Source organism: Dipteris shenzhenensis, chromosome 2 (genome assembly GCF_047967505.1).
Source record: "Dipteris shenzhenensis isolate YYH24624 ecotype China chromosome 2, Dip_SZ_1.0, whole genome shotgun sequence".
Classification (NCBI taxonomy): Eukaryota; Viridiplantae; Streptophyta; class Polypodiopsida; order Gleicheniales; family Dipteridaceae; genus Dipteris; species Dipteris shenzhenensis.
Window position 1 is genome coordinate 33,156,086 of NC_141597.1, and position 12,985 is coordinate 33,169,070.

The 12,985-nt window shown below is 41.7% G+C and overlaps 1 protein-coding gene across 1 annotated transcript in view; it reads right to left on the minus strand.

Annotated features, from left to right (window-relative positions):
• Nucleotides 1-255: 255 nt before the first annotated feature.
• Nucleotides 256-12,985, minus strand: part of LOC147904647 (pentatricopeptide repeat-containing protein At5g27110-like) — a 47,897-nt gene continuing 35,167 nt past the window's right edge. The window contains exons 9-12 of the mRNA XM_087391995.1: nucleotides 12,365-12,391; nucleotides 12,117-12,188; nucleotides 443-574; nucleotides 256-357 (exon numbers count right to left, since the gene is read on the minus strand). Coding sequence (XP_087248121.1) covers nucleotides 256-357; nucleotides 443-574; nucleotides 12,117-12,188; nucleotides 12,365-12,391 — 333 coding nt within the window. The remainder of the gene's footprint in view (nucleotides 358-442; nucleotides 575-12,116; nucleotides 12,189-12,364; nucleotides 12,392-12,985) is intronic.

The window sequence follows — 12,985 nt, forward strand, 5'->3', positions numbered from 1 at the left end:
TCTCCACTTTCTCAAGGAATGTCTCCTTTGTTAACCACCTACTTGGAAAGAAATAAAACTAGCACATCAAAGAAAGAAATCCAACTAAGCGCATACCATCCTGAGAAAATATAGGACATGCATGAAACACTTACCCTCTATACTCATTATCTCCTGCATGCATAAAATACATCTCCCTCATCCTCTTGTTATCATCAAGAAGTGATAGCAACATGAGTCTCTTCTCATTTCTCAACTCCGCATTAGCAAGATACTTTAGCTTGGATAAGGTAACAATAGAATCATGACTTTCAAAGTGCAATGAAAAAACCTTTTTCTTTCCACATCACCAAGTTTAGCATCAAGGATGCTGAGCACCTAGGATGATTCAACATAAGCAAAAAGATAAGATACTTTACATTAAAATCCATCAATAGCATTCAAGAAAAAGATGGTCACATACCATTCCCATTTTATTCGAGTACTTTTTGTGAATTCTTGTACGCTCTTTGCACTCAGCCTCTGCCCTCCTCTCTTCAGAAACTGTCTTTCCCACATGTTCTATTGCTTGCGTAAGGTCTCCAGTGTATTCAACCTATGAAATCAAGACCCTTGAGAAATAGTGAATGGATACAATTAAACATGCTAATGTTGCTAAATGAAAACAATGAATACAATGAGAAATGTGAATACAATAAAAATGAGCACACCCAAAGCACCAAACGTGCAAGATATCCTCTTGTCAAAGGGTACCATTGTTTTTTCCCTTTTGGATTCCTTGTCCTTGCTTTTTCAATGACTACACATTGTTCACTAGTCAAAGTACTAAGAAACAAGGTGGCATCACACCCACATATATTGTTTGTGTTAACAAGAGTGTCTCATACACTAGGTTTAATGATAGCATGCTCATTTAATCTACACAAATAGACAAGGTTCAAACAGCATTCTAGTTAGTAGTTTCCATATCAAATCATGCACGGCATCAAAGAAAACATTTTAATGTACAGTCATTTCAGCTTACTATGATATGAGTTTGGCACTGCGTATTAATACGGAGTGCTCAAGCCATGAAATGGCAAAGATCCATGTGGGTTCCATGGACAAAGAGCTTGTAGAGAAGGCACTCATTTAAGCTTTTATAACACAGTTTGGCACCGCGTATTAAAGGGCAAAGATCCATGTGGGTTCCATGGACAAAGAGCTTGTAGAGAAGGCACTCATTTAAGCTTTTATAACACAGTTTGGCACCGCGTATTAAAATGCAAAGATCCATGTGGGTTCCATGGACAAAGAGCTTGTAGAGAAGGCACTCATTTAAGCTTTTATAACATAGTTTGGCACCGCGTGGTGCTCAAGCCATGAAAGGGAGGCTGGAGTCGAGAGGCTTTTTGGCTAGAGGCTTGGATGCAGCAGGAGTGAGTGAGCGAACGAGCAAACAGGCAGGAGTGAGCGAGCGAGCATTAGGATTGAGTAGCGACCAGGGAAGTTTCTACAGCCCTGATTGTTTGCGAGAGGAAAGCCAAGAGGGGCTTCATGTAGGTTGCAGCAATGGCCGCATTGAAGGCACCAGAGGAGGGGGGATAGGAGGAGGTGAGAAGGAATGTGTGTTGGAGACGACCATCTGCTTCTACGTAGATGTTTTTCATGGCCAAAAGAACCTGCGACATGAGTGTGGTGTCGGTGCCTATGATGATGCTGACGACGGAGGAAGGAGGCCACGTTCTGCTGCACCCATGACATGGCTGTGATGGTGTCGTTGAGAGAAGTGAGATCTTTGTTGGGGAGGCCGATAAGGAAAGAGATGCCAGTGTAGAGCTTGGTTTTGATGATTGTTGCTCGAAAGCCTGTTAGCTTTGATTAGATCTCCTCATCTCCCAAGTGCACGCTTTCTAGGACGAGGATGACATAACCAACAGAGGAGGACGAGGACGACGTCTCTCCCTCCTTCCTCTCCCATTCCAGCAAATGCCTCACCACGCTCGTAATGTCTGCTAATTAGTCATTGAAGCCGAGCAGACGTCTAATTCAAATAGGCTTATCACCCATTTGGGGTTCATGCGAGCTAAAGCTGTCTGGCTGTTCATCGTCGTTGCAACATGGAGTTGGCAAGTCTAACATACCGTCACCTCTCCCAAGCAAATGAATATGTCTCTACAGTTGCACAACGCCTTCCAATTGCTATCGAGCTTGCGTTTTGAAACTACCTTAGCTCTCAGCCTGATATTATTCAATTCCTAACTTCAGGTTGGAGTGGACCTGCTTTACGGACCTGCTCATCTGTCTGGTCTCAGGAACTCAGCTCTCGATCTTCTCGGCTGATGAGATTCTTCAACATGCAGCAAATTGCCAATAGCAGAAGAAACATGCGAAGTAGCCAAAAGCAGCAGAAACATATGAAGATTTGAAAAGGCCAAAGGAGCCCCGTTTGGCCACATTCTCTGAAGATGAAAATCGTGCAATTTATCTTCTTTCTGTCTATGATATGCTTCAAAAAATTCATGCAAGGAAGCAAGGAAAATGCGGATGAAAGGAAAAAGGAGAAGGTACCTAATGATTGAGAAGAAGGGGAAGGGGAGAAGAATGTTGGTGAGCGTCAGGATTCTTGGAGTCAAGATTTGGTGAGCGTTAGGATTCTTGGCGTTAAGAGCTAAGATGGAGCAAAGGAAGTTTGAAGCAAAGCTTGAGAGCAAGCTTGAAGCAAAGTAGAAGCAAAGCCAAGATGGGGAAGATGGAACTTACAGATTTTCAGCATCAGTTTTCCAGAGTAAGCCGCTTCATTGAGCGTCAGTTTTCATTGAGTTTGGAGCTTCAGATTTTCATTAAAACTGACGTCAAGATGGAGCGACAGATGGAAAACTATGCTAGGCTTTCTGAAGATGGAAACCACTTTCGATTTTCAACAGTCGCTTCGTAGAACGCTCAGTTCTCCGAGTTAGGCAGAACACTCGGTTAGGCATAGTTAGATCGTTAGCATGCTAGTTATAATGAAGTTAGAAGTTAGCATGAAGTTAGAAGATCATAGTTCTGTTGATGGATAGTTACAAGATCATAGTTCTGTTGATGATAGTTAGAAGTTAGCATGATGTTAGAAGTTAACACAAAGGATAGTTAGCATGAAGTTAGCTGTTCACACTCTCGAGCTTCAATATCGACATCATTAGTTTTGGCAGCTCATTGCATGAGTGGTAAGTGGCATGAAGAAAAGGAGTGGTGGGCTACCTCCAAAGTGATGGGCAGAGATTCACGCAATTAATACGTATTCGGCAATGTGCACCATCTATTGGTTCGTTGTTTTGGACTATTCTCCTGCTAATAAATATAGCGCATCATGTACAAGTTCACATAATAAATTCGTATCCACCAATGGTAATTGGTAGATTTTATCACATTGAAACCTTTGCAATACAATAATAATATCAATTTAAAATTGTAAATTCAAGATTAACACACGTATTCATTCTTGTCACCTTTCTCCGCTTCTCATCACCTTCTACTATATCTTTGCAATTCTCAAAGCTCTCCATTTCTTGTCACCTTCTACTGGCTTTGCAATTCTCCAAGGCCTCCCCTTCTCGTCACCTTCTACTGGCTTTGCACTTATGTTCTTCTATCCAAGACAATAGAATGGCACCTCAAACTATTCTACTAAGATATCTCCAATCTCAAACACTTGGTATCAGATATGATACTGAGTTTTATGAGGTTGCGTTAACAGACATCAAGGACCATTTTGCCATTGGAGATCAAGAGATTCAAGTACATCAACAGATTGGAATTGAAGATGTTGCTATTTGTCAACCTTTGGTGGATTTGGAAGGGGAAGAGAAAGGATTCAGATTGGATGGCTGAACCCATCAACATTTCATGGTGGTTGTAAGAAAAATAGTGTGAAATGCATCATCAACTTCTGTTGAATGTTGTAAAGGCTTCCATTGTCTAGCTCTTTGCATGTCGCCTTTCAAGTGTGCAATATAATGAGAAATAGGATGCTCAGAGTCTACAGAGATGAGTAGCAACTTTCCCTACACCACACTTCTGGCCCTTTCATGTTTTAAGTTGTATTTGATGTTGGTTACAATATTCTTTCCCCAATACAATAAATGAATGATTTGGATGGTCTGCTCGCTTTTAATGCTCGGTGTAATAGCTCTGCTCAGTTTTTCTTGCTTGCTTTTTGGTAACCCTCTGTAAAGTACATATGTGTACTCTCTCTAGTGGGATGGGCAAGATGGGACCCCACTTTGGATCCTTCTTGTCATGATTGGGAGCTTGCATTTGGCTACAAGAGAGAATGCCATTCTTCCTGTTGTGATTGGGAGCTTGCATTTGGCCACAAGAGAGAATGCCATTCTCCCATTGTAGTCCAGCGTGTTGCTTATGTTGAGAACACATGCAATAAAGGCATGTGAACATTACATTTGTCCGTGAATCACAACCATGCAAAGCACTTGAGGGGTTTTCAAATAACTGGCAAGATGCCATTCAACTCAAAATAATCCATGGCCATCTACTGTCAGTGTTTGCCCTTCCTCTTGTCTTCTAATAGTTTATGGGATTCCTATTCTACCTAAAACCCACTTCAATGTCTCATGGCACTCTTTCGGAGTCTCAAATGCTGCAAGCCACCATATATCTTTCTCTGATTGAAACTCTACTTTCTAGTCCCGTTAAACAAAGGCTAAGACTTTGTTTACAATGCAGAATCTCACTCTCTCTAACTTATGTTTCACCAATTGAGCTTCACCCATTTTGATGACAAATATGAGCTTGCCATTGCATTTTGTACAATAAAAGAGAGAAATAGTTAGGATAAACATGATATAGGAAATAAACTAAGTAAAGTACAATGTTGTAATCGATTTCCTCTCCCCATCTTCTCTCATGCCATAGAATTTGACAATTGCTTGTTGTAGTTGAAAGCATTCATCTCAAAGGTATGCAAACCAACTTTCTTTTTACTCTTCCAATTCCCTATGCCCCTTATGCAATGGTACCCTCCAAGCATTTCTCTTGCACATTGGTTTGTTTCTCACCGTGCATGCCTTAGAGACCAAGGTGTAGGTAGTGGCACCATAGACTTCTTACACTTTCCCAAAATAGCAAACTGGAAAATTTTGTAAATAGATGTGTAAGCTTCATGACTTACACCAGCAGTATCACAAGCTGCAAGCATATCCTTTGCATCTACAATGTCCTTGAAGTCCTTCATCACCTCTTCAGCAGCTTGCACATGTAGGCATTTGTGTATTGGGTCTCTTAGTATCCCAATGACATTGATTGACTTTAATAAAGTGGCTAGTGCAGATGAACAATCAATATCATCCCTGTCCATTTTTCCCATCACATATTCCATGGGTCTTTCATGAAGTTCCTAAACAAGAACACAAGAAAAACTTAGTCACAAACAATGTAACACAAAAGAGTGTAATTTCATTGAAACATTGGATAACCAACCTTGTATCCCGGATTTTCCTCTTCTTAGCACCACTCATGGGTGCATGCTATATAAGTACCATCTTTTCTTGTCCTTCAATACCAAAGGTGTTTCTTTCGTATTTTGCACTTGTTCTTCTGCGTTCTCTCGTTCCTTCTCTATGGCCCATTGAGCTTGGTTGTATATAGATCTTTCCAAGACTTTTTTGGTTTCAATAGCTAGCTTACAGAGTCACTCTTGTAAATATTGTTGCTCCAAGTCCAATGCATGTCGTTGCAAGTCTAATGATTTGTCTTTATCATGAAGATCCTTGTTCTGCCTCTGAAGTTCTTGCATAGAGTTATGCATTCCATCAATGGGGCTATTTCCTAGATGTGCTAGCTACTCTGCTTAGGATCTATGCACTTGCTTGCATAGCCATTGTCTGAGCATTGTTCAACCAATTACAATAACCAAGCAACCCAGCATGTCCATTTCCAACAAACCAAACTAGCTCATGCATTATATAAAATGGAGGGATCTTTTTTTCTATAGGATCTACAGGATACAAGGATCCTTATACCCAAAGGTCATGATGCTTCTTTCCTCGCAAATGAAGACAATAGATCTTGGAAGCTCCCCTAAGAGGAGGGAGGGAATTCAAAATTTGAATTTCAAATTTTGAATTTGTTGGCTCCCACCTAGGAGTAAGAGTGGTGTAAGAGGTGTAAGAGGTGGGGTCACTTGTGGGCTTAACCCACCTAGGTGAGCGGGGGCTAGGGCCTTTTGGTCCCTACCATGGCCCTTTCATTAGGACTAATCCATTCCTTATGAGGCCCTTTTGAGACTCCATTTCTCCCCTAATGCATAGAGTCAGCTACGAAAGAGGACAAGGGACTCAAGGGCTTCAATGTGAATGAATTGGCTTTGAACCTCCTTATCCGGTTGGGTTAATAGTGCACGGCAAGCCCATCAAGAGAGACACCAAGAAACCCCCACATGTTCCCCAGAAGAGACAATGTCTAGTGTGGGGTGTGCAATGGTAACCACCCATCCAATGGGTGCCCATGCTTAAGGGCAAGGCCTCCATCACTCTACTGTGCCCATTGTATGAGGTGGGGTAATCATGATATGTCACAATGTCAATTCCCTTGCATGGTTGCCCGAGGTTCATATCATTCACACCCAACTCTAGCTCTAACTGCAGCCCCAAACCGAGCCAACCAAACTCTGCTAGCAGGGCAAGGCACCATGCCCACCAATGCAAGCCAGTATAGGGCTCCAAATGTACCATTTACCACTTCCAATCTTGGGTACCCAATCACCTCCACCGTGCATAACTCCAGCAAAATCAAGTATTGGTGGAGGAGTTACCTAATGACTAGGAGGATCCAGAGCAAGATCAAGAGCCCTTGGATTATCCTCCATACAAGGAAATGTCAGGTCAACCTGGGACGATAAGTCCTACATCCTACATGATGATTAGCATGTTCCAGTGTACCGAAAAACCCCAATCTCCCAAAGGGAAAGAGACATGAATAATTAGTGCAACATGCTCCAATATAGTGCTATACATGCCAGGGCCCGCATAGGCTAGTGAGTGCCCATATAAGGGGGCATCCAACTGCCCACTCTCATGCTTTAAGTGCCAAGGGCCTCACTTCCTAAAGGAATATCCTTATCAGGACACCAGTGGCGCCATCTCCTAATGCCCCAACTCGCTTATGTGTAGGTTGTAGAGTGAAGCAACTATTCAAGGACTGCCCATTGAGGAGACCTACAACACTAGCCTCTCCCTCCAAGGGTACATGCCTATGATTTTTGAGCATGATGGAAGGGCAAGTGGCCTCGGTAGCATTACAGGTAATAACTAGAATGCAGGCCAAGGCCTTGGAATTCAAGAAATGCTAAATGAGATAAAGATACCATGTCTCAGCTTAAGGAGACCAGCTGTCTGACTTGAGGTGTAGCATGGAAGGCAACCAAATTGGGAAAAGAGGCAAACCAAATGATTATTCAAGATGGTTCAGATGAGGATACAACCATGTTAGCCACCTTAACTTCATTCGATCAAGTCCCCTTCCCTAGGAAACCTAAGTCACCTCCTTCATATCTAGAGGTCAACAAGCCTGTAAGGGGGCTCAAGGCTTAGAGCCTCCCCATTCCCAAAAGGTATCTACCCTAATCCAGTGGTGGAAAAACAATGGCTTCTAGAAGAACAAATATTGGTACGTGATTGCAAAGAGAGATTTGAGCAAAGGATAAGGAGCAATAGAGGGGTTGATACCATTCACCCCGAACATCTAACCCACCCTAGAGGCACCAAGGCTCTGACCGAGTAGAGGAGGAAGATCCACAAAGTCCCACCACCACGGGGGACTTGGTCTTCTCCAGCAAATTTTCAAAGAGGATCTTTCCCTGCAAATATTAAGAGAGGATGACACCCATACCTTCTATTGCTTTAGAAGCCATTGTTGATGGGTCATGAACCATCTAGCACTCCATGAGACATAGCAAGATTAGCAACCTTCCTATTGATAGAGGTCAAGATGTAAATTGCTTCCTTGCTTTGAGGAAATCCTACCCTATGGAAGGACCTCTCTGACTGGATGAATGGGCGAATCCTAGCTTTGGAGCTTACCTACCCAGAGGAATTGTTACCACCTCCTGAAGATGGCCAACTTAACAAGATGGGCTAATATTACAAGAGTGATGACAACAACATGATTATCCCCATATCGTGATGCAATGTTAAGGTCGAAGCCATACTAGATCGGGGAGCCAGTGTGAGTGTCTATACTAGAAGGAGTGTTGGGGGAAATGGGGGAAACCTTCCCTAGAACTAACTAGCTTGGTGGTGAAGTTAGCCGATGGTGGAACGGTTGAACCCCTAGGTGTCCTAGAGGGGATCAATTTAAAAGGTTTTGACTTCACCTAACCGGTTAAGTTTGTGGTGATGGATTCACCTAGCAGGCCAATTTTATGAAGTGATACTTGGTAGGCCTTTCCTACAAAGGTTAGGATTGGTGCATGGCTAGCTAACGGATCGTATCTATTTATGCCAAGGCGACCAAGTCATGAGGGTGGACCTTCAAACCTTCAAGGCACACCACCTATCGGATCACCTATTTGCTACTAAGTTAGACACCATGGAACGAACAACATCCTTGAAGTTGATGCAAGCACAATAAGTGGAGGATGATGATGAGCACTGGTATGCTCCTCTTCGTGAGCCTGAATTCTTCCATAACTGGATGCACATTTTGGAAACCGTAGATGTTCTAAAGTAAGTGGGATTTCAATCTACAACCCCCTAGCTAGACGAGTAGAAGCCGATGGTGCCTCTCCGTATGTTTAACATGCTAAAGCCCTGAGAAGTCAACAAGGGGGAGGTATGAGTAAAATTAGACCTACATTGGCTGTCCTATGTGGGTGCCATATTGGCTCACCATGAGTTCTCATCAAATTGGGGATGTCGAGTAAGCAAGGTGGTAGACCTTAGTAGGAACTATTATAGCTATGAAAGAGCAAACCAAAAAGTTGAAACCCACTAATACTAAAAGACATATTGAATCAAGTAAGGGCAAGTAGAAGATTAAAACCATAGTGGAAGAGGTTGAGGATGATGACAAAGAGGACCTAAGATAGGTTTCACCTCATTATAAGGCCTAGACAATGGAGAACCATAAGGTCCTCTATCAACAGGCGAAATGAAACAAGGAGGAAGGTGACTCCTAGGGCTATCATGGCAACAAGTTAAGCTAGCACCAGAAGAGGTAGAGCCACAACCTGTATTAATTGCAGATGACCTTGCCCCACATTAGGAGGAATCCCCCATCAATATCCTCAAGGAGTTTAAGGACTGCTTTGCTTGGAAGTATACATACATGAAGGGGTGTGGTTGTGGAGGTTGTTTAGCATACCATTCCCATGCTAGACGATGCCAAGCCATTGAGGTAGTGCCCTTATCCTATGAATCCAAAATATGCACTAATTGTGAGAGAAGAAATTCAAAAACTTATAGACACGGGGTTCATATATGAAATCAAGCATACAGACTATGTATCACCCATCATGATAGTTCTGAAAAAGAATGATAAAATAAGAGTATGCATCAATCTAAAAAAGGTTCATGCCACCACAAGGAGACATCACTAGCCCTTGCCATTCACAAAGCCGGTGTTAGAGAGGGTTGGCAGAGAAGGAGGCCTACAGCTTCCTAGACTGGCTATTTGTCTACAACCATGTATCCTTGCCCCTAAAGATCAACACAAAATAGCTTTCGCCACCACAAAATGGGGCATCTTTGCAACCAAAGTGATGATATTTAGGCTAGCCAATGCTCCCACCACATTCCAGCAAATGATGATCATGGCCTTTAAAGAATATCTGAGGGACTTCCTTGAAGTCATCTTAGATGATCTGTTCATGCACTTGATCATCTAATCAAGCTAGTCTTTGAGAGGTGTAGACTTTACCGTGTATCATTGAACCCTCTCAAATGCCGTCTTTGGGTAAAGCATGGATTGCTTCTAGGACACATAGTGTCCAAGAATGGGATCTCCATGGATTTCAATAAAATCAAGCTCATTTTGGAGCTACCACCACCTATGAATGCTAAGGGTGTACAACACTTCATCGGCCACATGGGCCATTACAGGAGGTTTATCCTATTTTATGCTGATATGGCGAGACCCTTGTACAAACTCTTGATTTTTTTTTAGTTGACTGGAGAGTGTCAAAAAGCCTATGACACTCTAAGGCTAGTACTAACAACATCCATTCTAAGGACACCAGACTAGTGTGTTATATTCCATGTCCACATCAATGCATCAAACTATGCCATAGGGTGTGTATTAGCCCAACCAGGTGATTTTTGATATCCTCTGGATTTGTCTTTGATAGTGCATTCATCTCCATCAAATATGACTCGGTAGGTGTGTTTCGTCATTTAGCCAACTGACAAGGGACAATGCCTTTCCATTGAATTGGATTTGGTGTATTATTACCGTCTAGATAATATTCTTCTATCCTTCTAATGGTTTCATCTTTGTGAACCATTCTTGATGCTTTGTCATATGAGATGATGCACTGCTGTCGATGTACCAAGGATCTTGATTTGCTTGGTCGACTTGATAACTGTATTTCCCTTTTGAGTTGCAGTCTATGTTAAGATATATTATTTTAGTCTTCTGCATATCCTTACTTGCAAGGAACATATTCGCAGATTCATTGGCATAATGACTATGAATGGAATGTCCACTATGATGATTTCCTCTTCCTCAAAAATTCCCTCGATTGCTACAGATTGACCGCCTTGGCCGTACTTCTTCTTGCAACAATCTCTTTCATAGTGTCCAAACTTATGACAATAATTGCACTAAATATTTGACACATTGGTGGATGCATTCCCTCATCCTTGGAATCTTCCTCAATTGGGATGATTTCCTCTTTGTTGTTGGTGAGGATGATGTTGATGTTGATTCTAAACTTGATGACTTTGTTGTTGCTGATGATGACCACTTCACTAAAATGATCTACCTTTACCTCTGTTTCTACCTCTGCTTCTATCTGAATCTGTGAATGCTTGATCATTGGAATGACTGCATGAATGGATTGCATCCTGAGTTCTTCACTAAGTAAAACTGATTGGAGTTCTTCCAATGTTAGAATTTTTTGTTGAATGGCAATACTCTAGACTAGATTCTCATATCCCTCTCCTAGTCCTTTCAGGATGACTTGAACCATTTCTGTGGGATTCATGGTTTCTCCTACTGCTGCAAGTTGATTGTTGTAATCCTTGATCCTGAGTACGTAAGCATGACTGATTTCACTGTTATTGCAAAAACTCTGGTATATCTGGTTTCTCAGTGTGAGAATCTTGGAAGTGTTCTTGGACTCATAGAGAGCTACGAACATATCCCACGCTTCTTTTAATGTCTTCACTATGGTGGTGAGATATCCTAGCATGACATCTTCCACATTTTGCTTGATCAGATGATATGCATATTTGTCTTTCTTGTCCCATTTTGCCTGTGCTCGGGAAATGGCAGGATCTGCTACCTATAGATGCAATCATTGTTGGTGTAGCTATAGATCTTGTTGTAGATCCCGTTGTTGCTATTGTTGTGGCAATAAGTGGAGTAGACTACTGCTGGCTCGATTGTCCAATGGTTTAGGTGTAGATCCATCAACATACTCATAGGAGGCCAGCTGCGGCTCTTATACCATGACAAAATATGAAGAGGGGAGAAGAGAAGAGTGGATATGAGGAGAGAGGGCACAACTAGAGAGCACACCATAATGACTAACTGTACACTAGATTTAGTTGAAAATGTAGAATATATACAATCCCTTTTAGGCTTAGGGTTAGGGCATCTAACCTTTTCCTTTATAGCACTCTATTGAGTTAGTGCTATGCACATATCAAATACATGATGTTGAGCATGGTTTCTCAACAAGCCCCAATCAAGTGTCTTAGAGGCCGCTTTCATCTGGAACTTTTGCCAAGATAGTGAAATCATAAACATATAGGTTGTTTCATGCTTTCATGTATGAAAGGTTCTTCACAACATACATTACAATGTCTTCATCGAGGAACTCTTGGACAAGCTTTGACAATGTGTTGCGAAGATTCGCTAAACACGATGAAGCATGGATTATTGAGTTCTTGTGTTGTGTTGAGTTTACAAATTTACATCAAGCCAAGGAAATTACTTACTCTGACATGGTCCTCTGGATTAGGCCCATTAGTAATAATGATCGTGTCGGATGCAGGCCCATCAAGATCAACCTTTATGATGACAAAGGTAACAGTGTTCAAAACAATTGTGAGCACTTGGTTGGCAACCCACACGGTGCATATAGGCAAAGCAGTTGGTTTGGTACAAAAGAGATTTCACCAATAAAAGTCTGTACTTTTAGCACACTTTTCGTCGCATCGACACGCAGCATCAATGAAGAGCTTACCTTGGTCTTCATGGATAACTGTGGGACCTTCAATTTGATAAAAGTTATCAACATGCTAAATGACTTTGAGCTGGTTCACATACACTTGCGATATGTGCAACGTAACTATCTCACAACAATGCTTGTGTGCAAGGTCGATGCGCATGCAGACATGATACTTTTCATCTTTGACCTTATACATACCATACTTTGCAAGGGCCTTCCTTTTGAATGCAACGTGGTATGACAAATATTCTAACAATTCTGAATAGCTAATACTAGTAGTGCTTTATTGATACTTGCAAAGGGTTGGGGCTTGCAAATTTAGTCCGTTTGGTTTCAGAGTTTGTACTTGCTGAAATAAATGATTTTGAATTTCATGAGGAAAGGCTCCATTGTTTTGATATAGTTTTTCTTGGAACATTTGACGAGGATATTGAAAGGGTATATAATGCAAAAAGCTAGACCATAGGGTAACATGGTAGAAGGAGGATGGCTACTGCAAGGATCAATATATCTTGTTCCCACTACTAGGACTAATGTATAATAAGCCTTTCACAAGGCTCCTCTATGTACATTCTCTCTTTAGATATTTCCACATATTTACAAATTCTCTTTCCACATGGTTTCTTATGAACTACT